Consider the following 24,339-nt stretch of genomic DNA (forward strand, 5'->3'; position numbering starts at 1 on the left):
GGGTTCTCCGGGGACTAGCCCGAGGGGGACAGCACTCATCTACATGTAAGAGCTCTGTCAGGGGGAAGCCTAATGGCTCACATCACTTGCAGTCACACTTCATATATCTTCAGTGCTGATGAATTGTTGCCATGCAAGTGAGTCAGGAAATTTCCTCCGCTCTATTTCTGGTGGGCCCTGGCTTTCATTATCAGTGGCTGCTAATGCTCCTTAATAGAAAAGAAAACAGTTGATCCCAACAATTGAAAACAGTTGTGGCAAAACTGGACCATTCAGTAGCCTGGCTAGTTTATTTATCCCTACTTAGGCCTTAACGACTTGCAAGCCTTAAGTATGGCTCCGCTCTGACCCGTGAGTCGAGTCGTGACGCAGTCATAAAATGATTTGGGGAAACAATTTATTGTGAGGCATTCCATTGTGTATCTCCCAGATATTTCTGTTTCCACATAGTGATTGGTGAGATGATGTCTGGAAGGAAATAGCCAGTACTTAGCACAGGCAGGTTTTCATAGGGGAATTTTGAAAATGCAAGTGACCCAATGAAATACCAGACTGCCAGGAGAGTTGAAAAGTCAACCTGAAACCATAAAGTTTTAGTGGGAGCTATGTTACCCAGTTAGATAATCTTCTCTCAAAAGGTCTGGGAATTTTATTTATTTATCCATTGTGAATACTTGGATTTTTTTGGTCACAAGGCCACCAAAGCAAATAAATCCAAAAAATAGGGCAGGGGACGACAATTGTCTTAAAGGCCGAAACAGATCGTTTTATCTTAAAAGATGGCTCACATAAAAATGTTTGTTAAAGATTGGGTTCCCTAAAGGAGTGAATTAAATTAGGAAGTTTCCTTCCTACTGTCTTCATCCAGAGCGTTCTTATTGGCAACATATTTTGCATCTTTTTTATTTTCTTCCTAGAATGCATCGACAGCAGTGGCTCCTCGCCCAATTTACCAGTTGTTTGTGAAAAGCCAGGGGGGCTCAGCTCTCACTCTGCTGAAAAGAGGCTTCAAGAGGCTGCATCTCGCCACGTGGGCAACTTCGTCCCAGGCGTTGCAGGTGTCACACACGTTGACAGTAGGATTTACAGGGTCTAAAATGAACGGCCTAAAAAGAACAAAAACCCAAAACAATCCATTTCTAAACCCCGTTTCAATTCGCTGTATAGTTCGAAGAAGCCAATTCAGAATTAAAGAAGGAACTCAGTTAAGAAAAGGACTCTCTGGGATGGTGGGAACAAGTGCACGGAGCACGAATCAGCTGTATTAGACAACGGCAGCTTGCTCCTGCCCCTCCCACTCTGCCTCCCTCTCATTTTTCCTCTTCACCTGAGGAGGTGTTTTCTCCCTGCGTTCAGCCGTCAATTTCCTCCTCATTTGTTGTCTGTATCCACATTCAATCATTTTACTCAAATTACTCTTAATTCACACTTGAGAATTAAAGTTCTGTGGGAAGTGATGGAAGGGAATTGACTGTGGTAATTAAGGCCTTCTCGTGCACATTGAATCCCGACAAAGCTACTCTGCTCCAGACTTTCTTGGTGGCAAACAAACTTTTTACATCCTAAGGGAATAGAAAAATAAGTAGTTACCTTGTGTGTTTCTGGTTAACCTTTACAAAAACGGGAAACTTGCGATGGTAGTGTCTGTGCCAAACAATGTCGATTTCTGTATATTGAACCAGAAGTTTGAGGACGGCCCTCAGGCCCTGCACCAGGCTGAAGAGCAGGGGCTTTCCCGCCAGTTCCCAGACGTAAATTGTGAGGAGCTCCACCGTGTAAGAGGAGGGAAGTCTCCGGAATCTAGACACACAGAATAAAGCGTTGTACCTACTTCCATTAACCCTCAAAATGAAGACAGGTTTTTTCAGTTATGAGAAAAATAAGCTCAACAGGCAATTTACAAAAGAAGAAATTCAATTTCCAATCTCACTACTTACCAAACAATAATATTTCTACCAATCAGACGGCCAAAACGTAATTATAATATCCAACGTTGGTGAGTTTGTGAGGAAATGAACCTTCTCACACTCTATTGGTGAGAAGGTAAATTAACACAGTCTTTTTTGGAGTCAACTCTATTAAAATTTGATATCTTCCATCACTTTCACCCCGCATTTCTCAATTCTACGAATTCATTCTGTAGAAACATTTCTACAAATGTTCAAAGATATGTGCAAAAGGATGTTCTTTGTCTCATTGTTTCTAATAGTAAACTGAAATGTTCATCAAGAGAAGACTGGTTAGACAGTTTCATGATACATCTCTTACTGTGCTGTCCAACACAGTAGCCACTAGCCACACGTGGCTATGCAGCACTTGACATGTAGCTAATCTGACTCGAGGACACAATGGATTTTTAAGACATATTAAAAAAAGTAAAATATCTCGCTAATAAGTTTTATATTGATTGCATGTTGAAATGATGACATTTTGGATATATTGGGTAAATACATTATTAAAATTAATTTCACCTACTACTTTTTACCTTTTTAATGTGGGCACTAGAATACAGAATATTGCATATGTGGCTCATATTTGAACCTCACATCCTATTTCTCTTAGATAGTATTGACCTGCACTAGGTAGTCATTAAAAGAAGTAAGGTAGGTCTCTATGTACCAATATCAAAAGGTACAATATATATTAATTGAAAAACAATTTTCAAAGCAATAAGCTGTAAATATATTTTTTTTAAATTAAGCATATGTAAAAAACAAATTTGGAGGAATATGGTCTAAGCGTGGTTGGGGAGGTAGACATTGAGAATGAAGAAGGAAACTTTTTTACATTGTCTTTTAAATTACAGTTTATGTACATCAGAAAAAAATTAAAGCTGAAGATTAAAAACAAACTCAAAGGAGAAAAAACTAACACAACAGTTCCAGGATTCCACATTGGTTGATAGCCAAAAAGGAGTTTCTGCAGCCTTGGCATTCATTTGCCATGGAAATCTCTCATGATTTGGCAAAATCATGCAATTTTTTTCCCTAATAGAATAGTAACATCTTCTTACTATTACATTAGTCCTTTGCTTTTACCTCAATAAAGGAAATAGAAAAAACTATAAGTAGACAAAATTTCTTATCCTAGTAGTGAACAGCAAACTAGATTTCAGTTGGTCAGTAACTCAGTTCTTGTGATTTTCCCTCAGGGGTGACAACAACGGACACAAGACTCAAAATCCATCTCCACTTTATCTGGTGCTCCCAAGTGCCAAAGGAAGCCACGGTTGAAATTGTGCAAGCAGGAGATGCTCTTCACATTTCATGAAAGTAAATTTAGAGGGAGAAAAGACTTAGTAAACACTATACTATTTACCTCACATTTCATAGCATGTTGACATACATATTTATATAGTTCTGATATATGTTCATATTATTTTATGTTCTTTTTTGGCCATTTAACATTGTTTCATGTAAATCTTTCCATGTATTACCATGTTTCCCAAACTTGTCTCGAATAGTATTTCATCAGATTTAAATGACAAGTTTATTCGCTCTTCAGAGGAATTTTTGTTATTCCCAATTTTCATTATCTTTAGTGGTACTATTCTGAACATACTTATATAAATTACTTTTTTTTAGTGTGATTTATTTTTTCCAAGGGTAGTTCCTGTAAGTTCTTCTGAACTTTCTTTTTAAATCTTTATTTTTTGTGTGTGTGAGGAAGATTCGCCCTGAGCTAACATCCATTGCCAATCCTTCTCTCTCTCTCTCTCTTTTTTTCACTTGAGGAAGATTAGCCCTGAGCTAACATCTGTGCCAGTCTTCCTCTACTTTGTATGTGGGATGGCTTCACAGCATGGCTGATGAGTGGAATATTTCCACACCTGGGATCCGAACCTGTGAACCTGGGCTGCCGAAGTGGAGCATATGGAACTTCAACCACTCGGCCACAGGGCCGGCCCTCTTAAATCTTTATTTTGAGTACTCTTTTTTATGACATATTTTTAATATAAATAGCCTCAATTCTTTTTTTGAAAGCAAATAACAAGTAAACAGTTTTTACTTTTACTGTTTCTTTTACTTAGAGGGGAATTAACTTGACAAATGGTTTGAATATTTTAAAATCCTTAACACATAATAAATACTTAATACACATCACCAGATTACTTTCCCAAAATAGAAAACCAATTATGGTACTGTAACATATGTGGTCCAGTTCCCCCACAATGCCACCTTTTTAAGTCTTAGAATTATTATTCTGCCATGTTAATAGATAAATTTCTTCTTGCAGACCTATAAAAGCTCTCCACTACCAAAAAAAAAAGTGCTAGATTTTAAAAGCAGGCCTTTCATCTGACCAAGAATCTACTCAGGCAAGAAGCTTTATTTCTTTGTTCTTCTGTTTTTCTATTTTCACTCACAAATTTCTACTCAACCAAATGAGAAAAAGCCTATAGAATGTTTGGAGATGCTTTGAGATGGGTAGTTATGTAGAAGTAATGTATGTTTTTGTGAAGTGACTAATGTTATCATCAATGTCAAACACAAAAATATACAAAGAGTAAACAGTGTGTGATTCAGATGAACAAATCAAGATTATTAGCAACTGCATACAAAGGTAAAGAAGACATACTCCTTGCAGAAAGCGGCCCTACATAAATGTGCGATAGTAAATCCTCCTGCCTCTGCTATTCCTGCCAAGTGGAGAATTCATACAAATATATTCTAGGTCTCTTTATCAAAAGTTTATCTTCAAATACTCAAACCAGTCGCTGAGTCCCCCTCACATCCCCTCACCCCACGCCAGAGCTGGCTGCTATCAAAGGGAAGGAGAGATTGTAAAACGTGCACACATGGACTCTTGAGGCTCCCCTCCTTGGAGGACCTCTCGGCCTCTGCTGGAACTGCCTCCAGCAGAAGGAACGCTGGAAGCTCAAACATTAAATGTCCCATTCGAATCATGTTAGTAGTTTCTGTTTTCCTTTTTCTGTGCCTTCCTTCCCTGCACCAAACATTTTGCCACTGAACATTTTTCTTTCTATTCTTTGGTTCCTACCAAACCATTATACTATATTTTGGAGTAACGGAATATAGAATTTCCATATCCTGTAACAGCCCTTGGACTCTCTGCCTCCTCTCTCTCTCTCTCTCTTTTGCTACACATCCCCTCTGCCTACCAAGGAAAGAGGCGGGGCCTGAAAGAGTAAAGGAAATGGACCGAAAAGAGAGAGGCTCGCATGGTGCCCTTGTGCTGGTTACATACTTATTTTCCTCGGTGGGGTTGGCAAATGATGTCTTGAACCAATGCATCACTAAACGAACCAGCTCCTTCACCCTGCCGACAGATGCCTTGACGAAATCCACTTGGTACGGCAGGAGGGCCAAGGCGCACAGCTGTGCCTCGTCACTGTCCTTGCAGAGATACAGTTTGCGGTAAAGGTGAAGTTTTAAATCTGTTAACACCAAGGAACAAAGACAACTGTGAGAATTTCCTCCCCCTCTCCTCTCTTGGTTTCGCCTGGGACAAATGAGTTATGATACTCTGATTAATTAGAACTTGGGCATTTAAAACAACACAGTTTTCTCTCTTTAGGAGAGTTATGTCAGTTTGCCCAAGTAATTAAAACAGAAAGCTTCAACATTACAATGATGGGCAGTTCAAATAGACCAAACTCTGGTACAAGAAAACCTGTCTGATGAGAAAGATGTTCTCTCTATGGGCAGAGGAAGTTTATTTCCCAGAAGCAGGTTTCATTACCTTATGCAAATATCATCTAGCATGTAAACTAAATATCATTATGCTCTCTGTACAATAACCTATAAAATCCCCCGTTTAATATCTAAATTGTTGTTATCTGTATATATACTTGCAGAAGAGATTCTATCAATGGAACACTTGAAGGAATTATGTTTATAAAGATGGAGGTGACTTTATTTTTATTTTTATTTTTTTGAGGAAGATTAGCTGTGAGCTAACATCTGCTGCAAGTCCTCCTCTTTTTGCTGAGGAAGACTGGCCCTGAGCTAAGATCCGTGCCCATCTTCCTCTACTTTATATGTGGGACGCCTACCACAGCATGGCTTGACAAGCGGTGCCATGTCCGCACCGGGGATCCGAACCGGGGAACCCCGGGCCGCTGAGACAGAATGTGCGAAGTTAACCACTGTGCCACCGGGCCGGCCCCAAGATGGAGGTGACTTTAAAAGACATGTTTAGGTCAAAGTGAAAACAATCTACTTCAGTTAATGATACATTAACGAGGGAGGAAAACTAGATTAAATAGCAAGAATGATCAAATAATCATCTATAGCTTAATGATTATGAGTAAAACATCACTAACTCGGATTGTGTTCATTGTATGACATATAAATATTTAGTATCTTTTATCATAATCTACTTGAATTTTCCCAGTTCAACACAATTAGAAGTCCTAATATGAATCTGTTTTTACACCCTTTATATGTCCTTCTGCCCAACTAAATTGTCACAAAATGACACACTTAATCCTGGCAAATATAGACTCTGCAATACGCATTTTAAAGTTAATCGGTTAGTACCTTTATTTTACTTGTAAAATACATTTTACAAAAAAAAAATAATACTTATATGCCTTTATCTAGACTCCCGATTTTAAGAGTATCAGGACAGTCCTTTTATACTTGTCCAGATGTTCAGGGCCAAATCAGAGATATAACAGTAGGCTGATTATCAACAGGCTGGAGAATCAAATTGCCATGATAAACATCGGTGAACAAACAGAGTTGTCTATGGCAAAGAGTCTCATCAATGCTGTTATAATAAACAGATTCTAGTCCCAAACTTACAGGGCAACAGTCATTACAACTATTAAACTAGAACTTACAATTTTAGTGGGAGGCTCTCTGCCTTTCTTAGCAAACAGACTTGGAAAGAAACTCAGGTTTACAATGATGAAAGATAGATGAAACATTAATTTAACTTAAATTTTGGTATGCAGTGAGTATGTCAGATATTTGAGGATCTTGTCCTCTCTATCTGATGTGTCACGGCTGACTCAGAGATTCTCTCCCCGAAGCCAGTACTGTTTCAACATTTCCCCTCCTTCAAGGTTCTTCACTGACAGAAAACTAAGTAGTCTCTAACTTAAATTATTTTTTGAGGCTTGTGATTGTTGTTTCTGCTCTGTGTGACTTTATTAAGCTTTATTTTATCATCATGATCACCATCTATAAAACAGGAATGCTTAGCTTTCTTGTTATGAATCAAGTACTATTTTAAGTGCTGTATATTTATTAACACATTTACTCTTTAACAACTGTAACATAGGAACTATGATTACCTCCAGTTTACAAATGAGGATATAGAGTCAGAGAGGTTAAGCAGGTTGCCCAAACTCACACAGCTAGGAAGTTCAACCATCTATTGCCACCCTTCTGCCCTGCATTGCAGGTTAGATCTGAGCCCACGTGCTTCCTAAGCAGGAGGTAATTCAGTATTCTCAGACTTCCATGAGCTCAAGAATCTCCTGGGGAATCTTTTGGAATGCAGTTTCCGATTCTGTATTTCTAGCAAGTTCCCAAGTGATGCTGATCCTGCTGGTCTGAGAATCATATTTGAAGCGGGCATGTTGTCAACCACGCCCTCATCAAATCTCATGACTCCGGGCTGCGTTGTGCACACAGGCTATGCTATTGGTGGTCCAGCACACATGTAAGATGTGCAGGGAAGAACGTTAAGATGCCTCTGAAGATTCGACGTGATCATCTAAGTCTTGCTCTGACAGTTATTAGCAACATTTAGTTGCCCGCTAAAATTCCTTGAAATCCTAAAACTGGTTTGAGTGCTGGTCTCCCGCCAAGCTCATTCCCCATCTTCAGCGGAGATGAGCAGGGTTACATAAGAACTTCCGTCTCTTTCCATTCATTTCACTCAGCTGCGCTCAAGAACTTCAGGGACTTAAACCCAGTGCGAAAATATGCTTCTGCTCCTCTGGGAGACATTTTAGCTCGAAAGCTGCTGCTATAACCTCAAATCCTCAAGACAATTACCCAGGAGCTGCTGTAGCCTAACCACCGTGCTTTCGAAGTCTGCACACAAGAGACAGAGAGCATTTTGCACAAATGCAAGAGCTTCATTGGCCTATGGTGAGATATAAGGAGATGGAATTATCTTTTCTTAATAAATATTCATTGAGCTAAGCACTTCGCTACATGATTTCAAATTAAATCTCATATTTTAATTCTCACAGCTATCCTATGAGGTCATTTTCTCCTCTCTGTTTTATAGATGGAAAAAAGCGAGACTTCAGAGTGTCACATGACTTAGCCCAGGGCACGTAAATACTATGAAATAGGCCTGGGATTTGGCTTCAGGCCCAGTGTGTTCTCTGCACCACGTGGCTTTGGTGTTATGTCTGTCTACACAGGACCTACACGGTCAGATGAACCTGGATTTGCATCCCAGCTCTTGCACTTACTGGTTACATAATTGTGGGCAAGTCGCTTAAATTTTCTAAGGCTTAGTTTCTTAATATTCAAACTGAGGATAGCATCTTCCTTTCAGGTTTGTCATGCAGATCAAATGGGATTCATTTAATGAGATTAATTTTAGGTCAATGAGAATTACCTACGGCACATAAATAGGTGCTAGATAAATCACAGCATTTTTTTTTTTAATCTTATAGGCTCAGCAAGATTGTCAGAGCCAAGACTTACTAACACCTCAGGTTAAGCAGAGTCCATACTCTCCTTCCCAGTACTCTATCTTATCTCCGAGTTCCCCACACCTCTGTCTCAATACAGATGATGTTATATTAAAATGACCTAAGTATGTGTCTGTTTTCCCTTCCAGACTGTAAACCCCACCATGTCTTACTCATGTTTGTATTTGTTCTGACAGAGTTCTTAGAACATGGTAGGCATGCCATACTTGCATGCTGACAAATTATTGCACAAGAGAAGAGAATTTTGATGTGAGCAGCACACTGTCCAACAGTGCTGATAAGTGAAAGAACCAGCTCAAGAAAGTCAACAGGCTCCTCTGGAGTCTGGCTGAGTAGGACCAATGTTATGTCCATTCATTCCATTTACTCAATAAATATTTATTGAATAATGCAGTGCTAGGCACAAAGACAATCCTTATGCTCAAGGAGCTCAAAATACAATGGGAAGCCAAACCTGTGCCCAGTGACAACACAAGAGGATTGTGCTACAGCAGAGATACAGGGAGGATCCTGTGGGAAAGCAGAAGAGGTTGATCTAGGAAGGATTAGGGACGGAAGTTCAGCTGAAGCTGAGCTGAGTCTTGAAGTGTAAGCAGGACCTTTTAGAGCAGAGCATAGGATGGGGCAGGTTAAGAAAAATATATTAACAGAAACACTGGGCAAAGACCTAGAGCATGGAGCTTTAGGAGATGACAAATATTTCAGGGCTACTGGCTCACGAATCTCTCCTCTACCAAATGTGAGGCCCAAAAGAGCAAAACTCTTCATCTCCTACCTAATCCATTGTAAGTATTTAATGGCACATGCTAGGTATTCCAGAAATATTGGTTGAATGAAATAAATAAATGAATAGATTCAATGAAAATATTTAATACTTACTGCTGAGCTGGAGCAGGACTGCTGGTCATGTATTGGCTTACAAGTTGCTATGGCATTTTCAGTTCCACCATTTTGTCACATAGAGAATACGTAAGTTAAGTCAAGCAGAAGTCTAGACTAAGTTCTAGAGCCCCAAGTTCTCTGGAGAATACATTTGGGCCTCTGCTCAGACTAAGATAACAAAATGCCATAGGCTGAGTGGCTTCAAAAACAGACATTTATTCCTCACGGTTCTGAGGCCTGGGAAGTCGGGGATCACGGTGCTCATAGGTTGGTTCCTGGTGAGGGCCCTCTTCCTGCCATGAAGATGGCTGCCCTCTCACTGTATCCTCACATGGCCAAGACAGGGAGCTCTGGTGTCTCTTCCTCTTCTTATAAGGGCACTAACCCCATCACAGGAGTCCCACCCCCATGACTTTATCTAAGTGTAATCACATTCCAAAGGCCTCATCTCCTAATACCATCACATTAGGGGGTTAGGGCTTCAATATATGAATTTGGGGGGGACATAAACTTTCAGTCCACAACAAGGCCTTCATCTTCTTGCCCAAAATGCAGATACTTGTATCCCCTCTTTTATGAATATGATTAGATTTTGTATTTCCTATCTCACTCCAGATACCATATCTTAGGGATAAAAATAACATCCCAGTACCATACGATGTCGTTCCATGACTCTGTCCTTATTACTTCCCGCTTCTTTTAGGAATTCCAACTCCCTCAAATTGCTCCTGTTCTTCAGACACCCCAGGGACTGTCTCACATGTGCTCGCAGGGTCTTTCTTTCTGTACCACATGGTGGCTGCCAGTATCCTCTTCTCCCACTCTTTTGTGCTGTGTTTGATGTCTTCTGAGGCTGCTGCTATCAAAAACATTGATGGTCCCAGCAAAAATAGTAATGCCACCAGCGGTAGCCATGCCTGCCAAAGGCACAACTGCTCCTGCCTTACCAGGGAACTAAGACCATGAGAGAGAGAGGCCCATTCCTGCATCTTTTCACTTTAGAGTGAGGGTGGTCCTCTGAGCTGCTCAGGCCTTCTGGGCCCCTTCCTCGCTCAAGCAGAGCCGCTCTCTACCATTCAGACTACAAGCTATGCTGACGAGCTCTGGCTGCCTTGGTAGACAGCCAGGAAACAGCTCTTCTGGTTTTTACTCAATTTTTTTGAAGTCTTTCTCCCAAAGACAGAGACATGAGTCCGTTAGAGCTGAGTATTAAACACGCTCTCTTCGACACTGCTCTGTTGACTTTGAACAGAGACTCTGTTCCTCACCTGTCTTTTCCATGAGAGGAGACTCAGCTACCGTCTGGAGTCAGATTGTAGCCAAATCCTGGTGCAAACACCACTTAGGTTCAAGTTGGGATTCCTGCTACAAGAAGCAGCTCCTTGCAGGCCAAATCCATATTTCTTTTGTGCCCTTCCTCCACCCCATTATACAGGACAAATAGTTAATACTTGACCATACTTCTTAAATTAAAAACTGGTAGCATAAGGATGCAGGGTGTTTATGCACTGCAGAAAAAACCTGACTCCTAAAGACACTTGAGTGTTCCAGTTCTACTGCAAGCAGCCTGGTTCCATATGCCCAGCTCATTACTGCGTCCGGATGTGGTGGGTCCTCTACAAATATGTATTGAATGAGCAGCCATTTGAAAGGCTTCCTGTGAAACAAAACAAATAAGTCTTACCTGCGGAGGGTGTAGGCCCCAGGACATCATAGTAGGCCATGATCTCAAAAGAATGACTATGAAGACTTCCAGTACATAAGAAATTGAATCTTAAAGACAGTGGTGCTCTCTTCCCCATTAGAATCCTTAGAAAAGGAACATGACATGTCATGAGAGAGAATAGAAATGAGAAAACACTAGATGATTTCCCACCATCCTTCCCTTTACTCCAGCCCTGCTGCTCTCTTAACTGCTTCTGGAACACTCCAGGAGTGCTCCCTTCTCACTAGTGGCAGTTGCTGTTCCTGCGCCCAGGATACCCTTGTCTCAGATAATTCACATGGTTTGGTGCCTGGCTTCCTGCAGGTCTCTGCTGCACCTTCGGCCTTTGCTGACCTCCCTTTAAAACAGGAGCTCCCTCCCTATTCCTTGTCCCCTGACCCTGCTCCATGTTCATTCACAGCGTTTAATTAGCACCTGGCATTACGTTATTTGCTTATTATCTCTCACTCCGGGGTGTTAGGTACACAAGGGTGGGAACTGTGTTTGTTCTGTTCACTGCTCTGCCCCTAGTACTTGACATGTAGTAGGTGATTAAGAAATAATTTTAAATGAATTATTATATGACTATAGATTGGGGCACAAGGTATTGTTAATCATGAATATGATTAAGTAAAATATTTTAAAAGTAGTGCGATTTCTACTTCTGGGTATAGTGGGGTAGTTTACAGCAGATCAATGCTCACTGAGAACTACTAGAAAACTGGGTTTAAAAAATCATCTGTACATGTATTTTAGAAGCACTGGAGCGTTGCTGAAGCTAGAAAGGTCAAGATTTAGTGAGGGGTGGGGGCAGCAGATCATGGAGAAGTAGACAGACAGGCTACTGCTTTTTCCCTGGGGACATATGCCAATTTGGGGCATAGACAAGAGGCTAAAAATATGGACTTTGGGCAAAGGGAAGCTTCTGGGGTTACAGAAACTAGCAGAACTTTGTCAAACTCATGGGATTGAAGCAATGGAAGAGACTTGGAGGACACAATCTGTTGAAAAGGGAAGGGTGGAGAACTGAACCTGAAATATGACCTGCTTTTCCCTCCAAACATTCGCTGAATTCTGAAGATGCTTAAGACAGGTTTGGTTAAGAAATGAAGCAGAGAAATGAAGTCTTGGGGAGTTGAGTGGAATTGTTGACAGTCTTGCCACGCTGAGACAACATGGATTAGGGTTCAGTCTCGGGGGCTGAGGAGGCAAAGATTAGGGGAAAGTCCGTGGTGAACATGCTAGGCTGTAACAGTGCCTTCTCAGCTTTGCTTATATTGGAATCACCTGGGGATCCTTAAGAGTATTGATGCCTTGCTCTCCCCTCCAGACATTTTTATTTAGTGGCTATGGGGTGTGACCTGGGTCATCAGCTCTAATTCTATCCATTCAGTGAGGAAAGGGCAAACCCTCTCTAGAAAAAGATAACATCAGCTGAAGCATCTAAGATTTTTTATGCACAGGGTCCTGGATTTAATCTCAAAGAATCACTAGGAATTCCAAGAAACAGGGCTATAAGATTTAAAACTAAGAGAAAAAGCAAACTGTAGAAACAGACCCCATAGGTGATCTAAATACTGGCATAAGCAGATAAGAATTTTAACTGATTAATATGTTCAACAGCATAGAGGAATAGATGGTAAAAGTAGACAAAAAGATGGAAAATTAAACCAGAGTTGGATTTTACTTACATAAAAAAGAATTGAATGGAAATTCTAGAATTAAAAAATATAATAATTGAACTTAAGAACTTTATAGATTAATTTAACTTTGTAGATAAATTTAGAAGATTAGATATAACAGAAAAGAGAATTGGTAAACTGTAAGACAGGTCAATAGACAACATCCAGAATGAAAAAAATATGTCTTTCTTTATATATTACGTCCAATCTTTCATTTAAACTGGACAGAGATTTCTGAAAATGTATAACTCTGCAATACTTTTTTTAAATGTCAAGACTGTAAAGTTCTTATTGGCTCCATGTACCACAAAGGGAATACCTTCGATCATTATTAGATTCCCTCACCTAACTTTTCTCATGAGTATATCCTTCTGTTTCAGTCAGGGAGAGAGAGAAGGAGTTCAGTAAATCAGTAGCTTACCATTCCTGTCACCATTTAGAGGCAGATCTTGCTACGTTCAACATGGTAACTGTGTGTTTGGGAGACACCAGCCTAGGGAGGTGAAGCTCACTCTTGTGTATACCAGAGGGCTTGAATGAGGTATTGAATCACTCGTGGAGTTCAGGTCACTTCCAGAATGAGTCAAGGTTAATGAGAACGTCAGTACCATCCTAGGCTAACTTACATGAACCTTACTGTCCAATGAGTGCCCAAAAGATTTTTGCTGTTATGATAGGAGGAAGTGGGGCATGGGTCCTATCAGTACTTGGTCATGAGTCCTTAGGTGATGTTATGTGCAACTTACTATTTCTTATCAGCCCAGTCCATGGACATGTCTTCTCAGGACAATTCCATGTCCTGCAATGTGGCTTTAAAAGGACTATTTATCAAAGGAGAACCTTAAGACTATAATACAAAGAAAAAAAAGGGAGATTCTTGTTTTCAAGACCTCTAAATCAAAACAATAAGAAGAAGGAGATAACAGGCAAAAATCCCAATCTTAACCGTAACCGTCATAGGCGTGACACATATTTTATAACACTGTCTCCTTAAAAGCTCAGAATATGTTTCCCCACTGTGGTTTTCAATAATAAACACGCTGGGATGTAAAGAGAGGAGCACAGAGCCGCTGGCGTGTAAACGGTTTCCAGTCCCTGGGACTTACTGGGCAAGTCTCCTGAGATTTCATTCATGAGCAGGGCCCCGAAAATGACTGACACAGAACAGTTGCTGTTCCTGGTAGGTTAAGACATGGACTAGTTCCAAAGGAAAAGAAAGCCTTTTCTCACACCCATCTTTCAAAATAAAGTAACCGAATAGCTTTAAAAATAACAGCAACAAACAATATATCACTAAAAACCAGGTATCAACTGAAACAATAAACTTCTTTACTCTCTCACTGGGTGGGAGTCAAAACCAACTGTCAGACTCACATATCTGCTTCTTTTCCATTTTTAATTCAATTTTCCCTTCAAATGACTCATGGTATGCTCTTGGTTGCTCTGAGTAGCAGAGAAGGAAGCCAGAAAAAATGACTGTTCATACAGCTATGAGGACAAGGAAACAGCCTTGGATGACCCGCCTTCTTTCCTGACTTCACATCCTCTGCCTCAGTCTGCCTTGAAGGCTCATTCTTCTGCAAATATGCTCCTTTTTTGCCACAGGAATTGTTTAACAAAACAAAATATGGGACAAAATATATTCTGGGCTGAATTAAAACCATGAGCCCCTTGAAAGATCCCCCTGAGGAAGGGAAGAAGAACAGGCGTTTACTAGACGCACAGGAAAGGATGGGCTACCTGGCGACTGGGTTCACCCTGAAAGGCTTCACAAATTAAATCATTTAATGAGTTGAACGAATAGAACGAAAGAGGTTAGAAAATGAGTTTGTTTGTGTTTAGTCAGGAACAATTAAAGCAAATGAACCACGGTTTTCAGGGCTATTATTTTTCATGGGTTCTACTTCCAAATTCATTCTGGAAATCTAATAACATAAAAACTTCAAGCACTGCTTTGTCCAGGAGAAGGGGGCCTGAGAGATAGAGGAGGGCAAAGAGGTTAGGGAGAGCACATCTAGAAGAGTCTTTGAGGGGCCGGCCCAGTGGCACAGTGGTTAAGTGCGCACATTTCACTTCAGTGGCCCGGGGTTCGCCAGTTAGGATCCTGGGTGTGGACATGGCACTGCGTGTCAAGCCATGCTGTGGTAGGCGTCCCACATATAAAGTGGAGGAAGATGGGCATGGATTTTAGCTCAGGGCCAGTCTTCCTCAGCAAAAAGAAGAGGACTGGCAGCAGATGTTAGCTCAGAGCTAATTTTCCTCAAAAAAAAAAAAAACATAAAACAACTAATGAAGAGTCTTTGAAGTTAGTGGGCGGGGAGTATAGAAAAAGGACATAACAATGAAGGACAAAGATTTTGATTCCAAATAAGGTCACCATGGAAAGGGTACACACGAACTCTTATTTTTAATGTGCCTTTAGGGTACATTAACTGTCTTGTTTTGATAAATAATAATAACAATGGTATAATATACCCTATAGTTTACAAATTTAATGGGAAAAACTTGGAAGAAGCAATGGGTAAAAATGAAAAACACATTCTCCCATTTCTTCTTTTTTTCCTTTTTTCTTAAAGGTGGTCTTTGCCTGTCCAAAGTGTAATCATATGTGAAACTCCGTCATTTCCCTTTCTGCCTTTCCAACCCCAACGCGCTCCGTTACAGTCACCACCATGCCATTCAGCTGACGTCTTTTGCTAACTACTACAATTTAGTAGGTGTTTGGTATTCCTGAAGGTAGTGTTTTTCATTAAAAGACACATTCATGCTCGTTCTCTATACTCAGCTGAAGCCAGGGCTTGGTAATGAATCTATTATTTAAATTAATAAACAGTTCTGGGACATTGTTTGAAAACATCGATCTTATTTTAGAATTCAAGTGGCACACAGCCTGGGCTGTTTCTCTCAAGAAAAATATTTCATTCGCTTTACATCATAGTTATTTGCATTTTTCTTCATCCACAATTCTTATAGACTGAAAAAATAGCAAGAGATGTAAAAATGAAATAGACAAATAAATAACAACACGTCAGGGCCTTTTCTTTTCTTTGTTTTTGGAACTCACCAAAAAACCAGGCCTGATTAGTTCAACATTTGGGGCAAAGAGACATTGTGTATAATGTCAGCAAAGCCACACAAGCAAGAGACCCCAGGACATGGCTGAAGGGGATGTTTGTCAGGCAAATGTGTCTCCAAGATTCTTCGGTTTTTAGAGGCACCTGTCCCACCCCTTCCTGTTTGCATTCCTCAGAGTCAGATTTCAGCTAAAGGGATGGAAATTAAATAAAGGTGCATTGGAGAGGCCATAATTAGTCCTTAAATCACGGGGTCTCAAATTCAAAAAATTTCATCGAAAGTTTCGCTAGAAGTCTTTTTAAAAAACGCCTCTGGGGCAATCTCTCCCAGTTTTCTCCCAAGAATTTAACCTTAGCATACACAAGAAATTATGACTCCATAATGCTCTTTTGTGCCGAGCTAAGAGTTTTCTTGAGCAGTCTTTCCCACCTGTGGAATAAAATAATTCACAGAAACACGTTCACCCAGACCTGTTCCCATACGAAGTTTGCTTCAGGTTTTTTCTCAGAGCATCCAACCCTTCTCTCAATTGTTTCTTGCAATGGTTCGCATTGGCAAATACGTCACTGAACAACACAATGTCAATCTCAGAGCATCCTCTGGTGTCAGTCCCCTTTATGTAAGAACCAGCCTGTGAAGACAAAGGACAGGATGTGGGGGAAATCCCAGCTAACCTTGAAGGAAGCGCAGATTTCCAGTTGTAGCACTTTTGGGGTCAATTAACATTGTGGGGTAACTTATCTATGGGCTAGTTATCCCCTCTCCCCCTGCAGAAAAAAGATAGGAGGAGGAGAAAGTAATCTATCACGTTCCACTGAGAATTTAGGTTCAGTTGTGGAAAAGAAAGCATAATTTGCAGAACAGTCCTGAAAATCCTTATGAAAGTTTAGAGCTAGAGGTTCTCAGACTCTTTCTGCTCAAAAGCCACTAGATATGTGAGGAATCCACAAGGACAGGAATTAAATTCACCACTGTACACCCAGAATCCAGCCCGAGCCTCCCATATGGCAGCCCTCACTGACCACCTGGACGGACGACCCTGGACGCAGGTGTCCTGACGCAAACTGTGCCTGTGAAAGTTAGGGCCACAGGTCACCAATGTTTCTGGTGGATGTTCGTGTGCTATTTCTAAATACATCATGAATGATTTTAATGAAGCATTCTGTAATTATAATTAACAAGAATTTACATCAAATCTTTTGCTAAATGTGATTTTATAAAAGTTAAAACTTTTAGCAATTGAAGGCATATCTTTGCCTTCCATAGCACTGAAGGAACGCTTTAGGCTACAAGTTCCCAAAGGAGGCTCTTTAGTAGTAAAAGAAACTGTTACCTATGATTTGGGAGCCATCATGTCCATGAGGGAAAAGTCATCTGTCAAAGGTAGAATGTGGCACACGCAATTTCACATAAGCTTAGGAACCATTCCAAAGCTCTGAACCCTCTCCTCCCTCATTTCTCCTGTGCTCATCTCTTAAGGATTTCCAACAGCCCGTTCCGTCAGGCTCTCTGTGGAGCCTGAGGTGAGCAAGAATGTGCCAGTTGTATTTTCGGCACTGCCCTCCCTGCCCTGGGAGGAGGATGAGCTATCACAGAGACACAGCAGCTTAGTCAGAGGGGAGAGTTCACGGATTGTGAAAATGTTTACTACTAGAGAAAATAGGGGAACAAATACCACCTACCAACAAGAGCGGGGGGGGGGGGTGAAGGGGCGAGGGAGTGTGTACATCTCCCACCTCATAGGATCATGAAAAATACTTGAGCAACATTTTCAAAGGGGAGAGCCACAGTGTACCAATAAGGGTTTGCAGATAAGAAAAACCATTCCAGTTACGTTAAGCAGAAAGGGACTTAATTCAGGGAATCATCGGAATAGTTAGAACAGACTCTAGACTCGGCTTTTAGGAATGACTTTCAGAATGACACTGTAGAACTCACCTGATAAGGGACCTGTTGCCCCGGCTGCAGTCAGAGAGCTGGGAATCTGAAAGCTGTTATGGCAACTGCTGGCTCCAGGCCCATACTGCCTTAGTCAAGATCTAGAAATCAACAAGCTGCTTCTGCCATTGTGCATCCCAGAAATACCTGCCCTACTGGAAATCCAGGAACTAGAGGTCATCACCAGAACTCTTGGCTCCAAAATCATTCTGTATCCACTACATCCAGACTGGCTAATACGGGTGCCTCGTGCCCCACTGCCCTTGCCCTGACTTAACTCAGTTCTGGACTCCGTCCTGCACTAGTAGAACTAATTGACAAACTGATTCCCATTAGAAATCATAGTGGCAAGGGAATATGGAAAATGTAGTTTTTAGTGCTTCCTTAACCTGAGAGTTCTTAATACACTAACATGTACTGTCAGCCTACAAGAATGGAATACAGGGCACAGCAATTTCAGAACGTCATTGATCATTGGCCCTTGCTTTTGGCAAGCATCTTGCAGGACTGGAATAGAACTCTGGCTCCCAATTTCCAGCTCTGTGCCATACCTCATCTCTGTAGAAGAGAATATGTTGTTTCATATTCAGGCTTTTACCGTAGCTATCTTAGCTAGAATTCAATCATACTTATAAATCATAATTATGATTGCTATTGAGTTACGTGAAAAGATAATTTTTGCTTTTGAATAAATTTATGACTTAAAATGATTTTATAACAATTATGTGTACATTTTAAAATGAAGGAATGGAAAAATTATCAGAATAAAATGCCCTCTGAACTATATCCTGTATTTTTTTCCTAAACATTGATTAGATAGTATGTAGTCATTGCATTAACATTAAAAGTACTAATAATAGGAGGGAAATCACACCATTATTGCTGTTTGGATCTCTTCCCTGTGTTCAGGCTATGTTCCCTCAAGGATATTTTACAGAATGACTCTGCACTCTGTGGACAACCATTCCTGGACCCAGTGAATTGTCTTTAAGTTGACAAGGAGCCATCATCATGGCACCTAATTACTTCCACAGGCAGGTTGCTCAGGCATGAAACAGGGCCCTGGGGGACAGGCTCACCTCCTTTGCCTGAAATTCCCTTAAGCATTTATAAACATCGGTCAAGTGTGAGCCAAGTCCCTGGCCCTGCCAATGTAAAGGCACTTGCATCCCTGGGGCAAAGTTGCCAACCCTAATGGGTTGCAGCTGTTGTATGGTTGAGTGCCTGCTCCGCCAGGCTGCAGCCTGCCCGGGCATTTCAAAGGGCTCCTAGCAGACCTGTGTCCCCACGTGCGGAAGGCGAAGCTGGCCTTTGAACACGGGGCCCTGCTCGGTTGCTGTGCGTTACCTCCAGGAGAAAGGAATGGCTTCCTTATGGCTGTGTGGCCTGGCCAGAGGGCTGGAGGCTCAGATTACCTGGATCACTCGGGGGTCCCCCACCGGAAAGCAATCCTGGATCCGCTGGACCAGCACAGCAATTTCAGCCACACAAGCTGCGCGCAGAGGACCCGAGGCAGGGTGGATTTTTTCGTCTGCAAATCTCTGTAGCTCTTGGGGACTTTTGCACTCCAACATATTATGAAGTGAAAATCCTGCAGACGTTTGGGCTGCATAGAGAAATGATCAGTCTGTGATATTCACTGCATAGAAATAGACGCGCACATGTCTAAGGGAAGAATCTAATTTTGTATGAGAATTGTGTTTAGTTAATCGCCAAGACAGCCTTGTGACAACAGAGAGATGGACTCTCTCTGCTGGTGGAGCATCCGTTAAACCAGCAGACTTGCCCTCCAGACTTAGCTGACATTGTAACCTAAGTCTTTACAGAGAAATGGTTACATTTCTTAGAAAACAGAAATATTTAGACACTCTATGTCAGAAAAAAATTGTTACCTCAATTTACTAAGTCATTTTAAGTTTCTAAATGAAAAACACTTATATTAACAAATTTCAATAAAATGATCCCAGGGTAAAGAATTCCAAGTTAGGGGCCAGCCTGGTGACATTGTGGTTGAGTTTGTACACTCTGCTTCAGCAGCCCAGGGTTCACAGGTTCAGATCCCAGGAGTGAACCTATGCACTGCTCATCAGGCCTTGCTGTGGTGGCATCCCACATACAAAATAGAGGAAGATTGCCACAGATGTTAGCTCAGAGACAATCTTCCTCAAGCAAAAAGAAGAAGATTGGCAACAGATGTTAGCACATGGCCAATCTTCTTCACCAAAAAAAAAGAGAGAGAGAGAATTCCAAGTTAAACCTCCTACTCTAAAGGTCTCAATTTCTCCGCCCACAGCCATATTCTGCAGAATGTTTGGTTTATCCTGCACGGTGCTTTCGAAAAAAGAAAATGAGCCTAGAAATCAGGAGATAGTACATTTTTTAAATGGGGACATCAGAGATGCGCATGTGTGTTTGCTTGTTTTAAGCCAGAAGAGCTGACAAGACTGACCACACCCTTCATAGGAAGGAACCGAATAACTGACTTGGTAGGTTCAGTGAATGGGGCATGTGAACTAAACTGACAATAGACAGATAAACAGGAGAAAAAACAAACAAATTTTATTGATGTTAATATTTTTTTATGTGCACAGGGTCAATTATGGAAAAGAAATGGAAACCTAAAGAAGCAGTTAGACTCAGGGGCTTATTAACCATTTTAACAAAGGACAATAAATTGTGGAGAAAACTAGACAAAAGAAAGAGGGTTTGGGGCTTCCAGGGCCCAAGAAATTGTGGGAAAGTGACTAGGAAATATCTAGGGGAACTAATGGAAGATAAAGGTTACCTTAGTAAGGTTCGTTTATACAGAGTCATGTGCTGGCTCCTATCCCCAGTGGTAAGGGGCGCTCTCCTCATCCTGGTACAGGAGAGAGAGAGAATTTATGGCCTGCTTTTAGGCAGAAAAGAGGAGACCAGAGGGTTCTTCTTGTATCTACTAGTTCTCAATACTCTTCAGCTCAAAATTATCCATATGCCAAATTGGCATATTTTTGAGTGGCATAGACTGATCCCCTTCAACAGCAAAGAAACTTCCATAACTTTTATGCTGGATAGATCACACACACAAAAATCCCTGAGAATCTGCCATCACAAAGTTAGCCCTCATTTGGGTTTAGAGAGCAAATTCCACATTATCACTGAGAATTGATTTCAGAGTGGCCTCGGGCTAGAAGAGGGCCCGGGCGCCTGGAAGAGGAGTTCACTAGTCTCTCTGGGAACGAACTTTCAACCAGACCTTCCTGTTCAAGCATGTCTGGAACACTCACAAGAACTGAGTATATACTCGGCTGTAGATGAAACTCAACACGCGTCAGAGAACTGAGAGCGCACAAGTTATAGCCTCTGACCACCACGCCCTCAAATGAGAAATCAGTAAGAAAATAACGAAAAATGTCCCGTGCTTTTAGAAATTTAAAAAACATACTTCAAATAAGTCATGGATCACAGAAGAAATCCTAGTGGAAATCAGAACATACTCAGGACTAAACAGTAACAAGAAACTTTATACCAACTCTCAGAGGACGCTCAGCCCCTTGTTTAAGTTTCATCAAGGCCGAACTAACAGATTGGGGTTTTTTTCTTTTTGACACTTTCATTCTTTTGCTAAAAACATAATAGCCAATTTATATATTACTCTCTTTAGGGACACTTCATCAAAAACTGCTCACTTTTCAGTGACATACTTTGTATCCAGAGACAATTATTATTTCCTGGAGAAATTTTTAATGTATTAAAAGATTTCACAGAGCAGCAACCAACAGTTAGTTTAGAGGACAGACCATAAATATGAGAGCAAAAGATAATACATTAGTTCTGTGGTTATTTTTGACGTGACGGACCATAACCCGATCCCGCCTGGATTCCTAATACTGTCCGTCTTCTGACTGGAAGTCCCTGGATTTGTGCTTCTAACTGTGTTGTCTCTTTGAACGATGCCTCGGTGTCCCAGCTTCCACCTTAACGTGGCTCCAGCAGAATTATCCTCCGCCCTGTGCCACCCCAAGAATGTGTAGTCTCAGGCCACATTCTCGTTCCATCTTCTTCCTTCTCTGCTTCCTGTTCCTGGAAACAACCCATAATACCTTGCCCTGGTTTCTGTATTGTGTGAGCCTCCAAAGAGAGAAAGCGGGGGGCATCTCCTTTACCTCTTTTACTGGCTGTGAAGTGGTGCTCTTGTATTTCGTGGTTCTCCCGGCTAAGGACCGTTCCAAAGCACCTAGAACACATCCTACAGGTTTTTGATATCTTTGTAGCCTTATGCTTTATATTTCTTTCTTCTAGATTTTCCCAGTTTAGCTTGTGTGTCTCCATGGTTGACCTGTCATGTACAGACTGAGAAAAAGTAAATGCTTAACACAGGAATTGGAAGAGATATTTGAAAGATCTGCTGGTCTTCATTCGGCTTCTCATTAAATGCTCCCACTCATGGCACAGCGAATTCTCATTCTACATTCTCAAAACATAGCACAGTCCATGAGTTCTTTCAATAAAGATGGAAAACTGCTGTAGATTAATAAAGCAATGAACCACAGGAACCACAATGCTGAAAAAAGATATCTTTTAAAAAGCACTTGGTTTAGTTTGATAAAATCAGAAGAATGAGATCCTAGTTCTTTTTCCGACATCTACTTTTTACGAAGCCCTGGGCAAATCATTGAACCTAACCGGCTCTTTGTTGCCTCATGTGTAAAATGGGGAGCAGAAAGGAGGGAAGTACCTTAATGTATCTCTAAGGTCACTTTGAAAGTTAAAAATTCTAGGATTGTGAGAATCCCAACACTACACGAAGCACTTTGGAAGCATAATTACAATAATTGCACCTCCCCGGAGATGACACTGTGTCCAGGGGATTCCGCTAGGTGTCCTTCCCAGCAGCCCTGTGAGATGAGACACGCACCTTTAACCACAGCATCCCACCACCTGCGTTATGGCCACAAGTTTTGTTTTAATTTTTAGTTTTCTGTTAATAAATCTCCATGAGAATTAAAAACCAAAACCAACAAACAAAAAGCAGGAGTGCTTTTAAAAAGCAGGGAAAACCCCCACATCCTCACTCACTTGCGCCGACTTGTACCTTACTGTGATCTTGGAGCTTCTCCCTCAGGACTTCTTGGCCACAGTTTTCACAGCGAACTTTCCCCAGATGCCTCCGGCGAAAGTGATACTTGAGAGCCAGGCAGCTGACAAAATCGCTCCCACAGCGCTCACAGTGATAGGATTCAACAGCCAACATCCTTTCCCAATGAAGTATTGGATTTAGATCCTAATGATGACAAAAGCAAAAAGCATAAGGCCTGGTCCCTCATAGTTAACTATAATAAAGAGAATATCATTTCCAGCGTGCTAATTTGTGCACCATCACATGAATGTTTCCTAAGAAATTTATCCCTCACTAAAATCAAGCATGACATCATGAAAATATCCATTTAGATCAGCTGCTTGTAACTTGGGTTTATAAACATCAGGGAAGCTATAAAACCAATAAAAGCAAATACAAAATTGTGTGCGTAGGTATGTCTGTACATTTTTCTAGAAAGAGTTTCAAACGGGTCTGTGACCCAAGAGATGTTACTAACTTGTTGATTTAGATATTATCTCTAGTCAGGACTCTGTGAGAGCCATTGTTTCTTCAATTTTTATCACCCAATGACTTCCCATATTTGAGAAAATTATCATGAGTGATGATTTCTACATACCTTTTGAATTACTCCCTGGATTTTTTTTTTAAGTAAAGTAGCTAAAGACAAAAAAGAAGGCAGAAGTTTGTACCAAGAGACACAGTCTGGAAGAAGTTGTTGGCGATTCTAATCTCTGGCTGCTTCTGAAACTGTTTCTTTTTCTTGTTGCCAAGTAACTTGCATTTGTAATAACGTGTCTGAAGCTTACAGCTCCTTCCTCAGAGGAAAGAATTATGGGATTTGTAGTTACTAGTGTTCTGGCAAGTGGTTAGATCCAATTTTTCTAACTGCACTCACAGGTTATTTTGCATCTGCTGCTGTAACCAATCACCATCAACTTTAGTGCTTAAACACACAAAATCACTATCTTATAGTTCTGTAGGCCAGCAGTTGGACACAGGTCTCACTGAGCTAAAATCACAGCATTGGCAGGGCTGCGTTCCTTTCTGCAAGCTCTGCGTAAGATCCACTTCCTTGCTTTTTCCAGCTTCTAGAGGCGGCCGCCTTCCTCGGCTGGTGGCCCCCTTTCTCCATCTCCAAAGCCAGCAAAAGCAACGGAGTTCCGCTCACATCGCATCGTTCTGACCTTCTCTTCTGTCTGCCTCTTCCACTTTTAAGGACCTTTGTGACTCCATTGGGCCCAACTAGATAATCCAAGGTAATCTCCCAATTTTAAGGTCAGCTATTAATAACCTTAATGCTATCCGCAAACTTAATTCTTCTTTGCCATGC

At 41.1% G+C, this 24,339-nt stretch overlaps 1 protein-coding gene across 2 annotated transcripts; it reads right to left on the reverse strand.

Moving 5' to 3' along the window:
- Positions 1-375: 375 nt before the first annotated feature.
- Positions 376-23,774, reverse strand: LOC103561282 (2'-5'-oligoadenylate synthase 1-like). 2 transcript variants are annotated; one of them, XM_070569673.1, is made up of 9 exons: positions 23,626-23,774; positions 23,004-23,192; positions 22,075-22,261; positions 19,345-19,535; positions 16,462-16,622; positions 11,214-11,338; positions 5,209-5,398; positions 1,591-1,800; positions 376-1,106 (listed from the first exon to the last, which is right to left on the reverse strand). In XM_070569673.1, exons 2-9 carry the CDS (start codon positions 23,160-23,162, stop codon positions 950-952), a joined length of 1,380 nt encoding a protein of 459 aa, XP_070425774.1. In that variant the 5' UTR covers positions 23,163-23,192; positions 23,626-23,774; the 3' UTR covers positions 376-949. The 2 variants fall into 2 exon arrangements, with proteins under 2 accessions (XP_070425774.1, XP_070425775.1); XM_070569674.1 differs by having other exon boundaries at positions 22,988-23,192; positions 23,626-23,752.
- Positions 23,775-24,339: the final 565 nt, after the last annotated feature.

This window comes from Equus przewalskii, chromosome 13 (genome assembly GCF_037783145.1).
Source record: "Equus przewalskii isolate Varuska chromosome 13, EquPr2, whole genome shotgun sequence".
Classification (NCBI taxonomy): domain Eukaryota; kingdom Metazoa; phylum Chordata; class Mammalia; order Perissodactyla; family Equidae; genus Equus; species Equus przewalskii.

What these genes read in the sequence shown, in the direction of transcription:
- LOC103561282 (XM_070569673.1), bottom strand. Translation starts at nt 23,162, where the DNA reads ATGTTGGCTGTTGAATCCTATCACTGTGAGCGCTGTGGGAGCGATTTT. An exon ending in CTTCACAGCCAGTAAAAGAG is followed by an intron (nt 19,536 to 22,074) that starts GTAAAGGAGATG and finishes TTCTCTATGCAG; the next exon opens with CCCAAACGTCTGCAGGATTT. An exon ending in GTTAACCAGAAACACACAAG is followed by an intron (nt 1,107 to 1,590) that starts GTAACTACTTAT and finishes TGTTCTTTTTAG; the next exon opens with GCCGTTCATTTTAGACCCTG.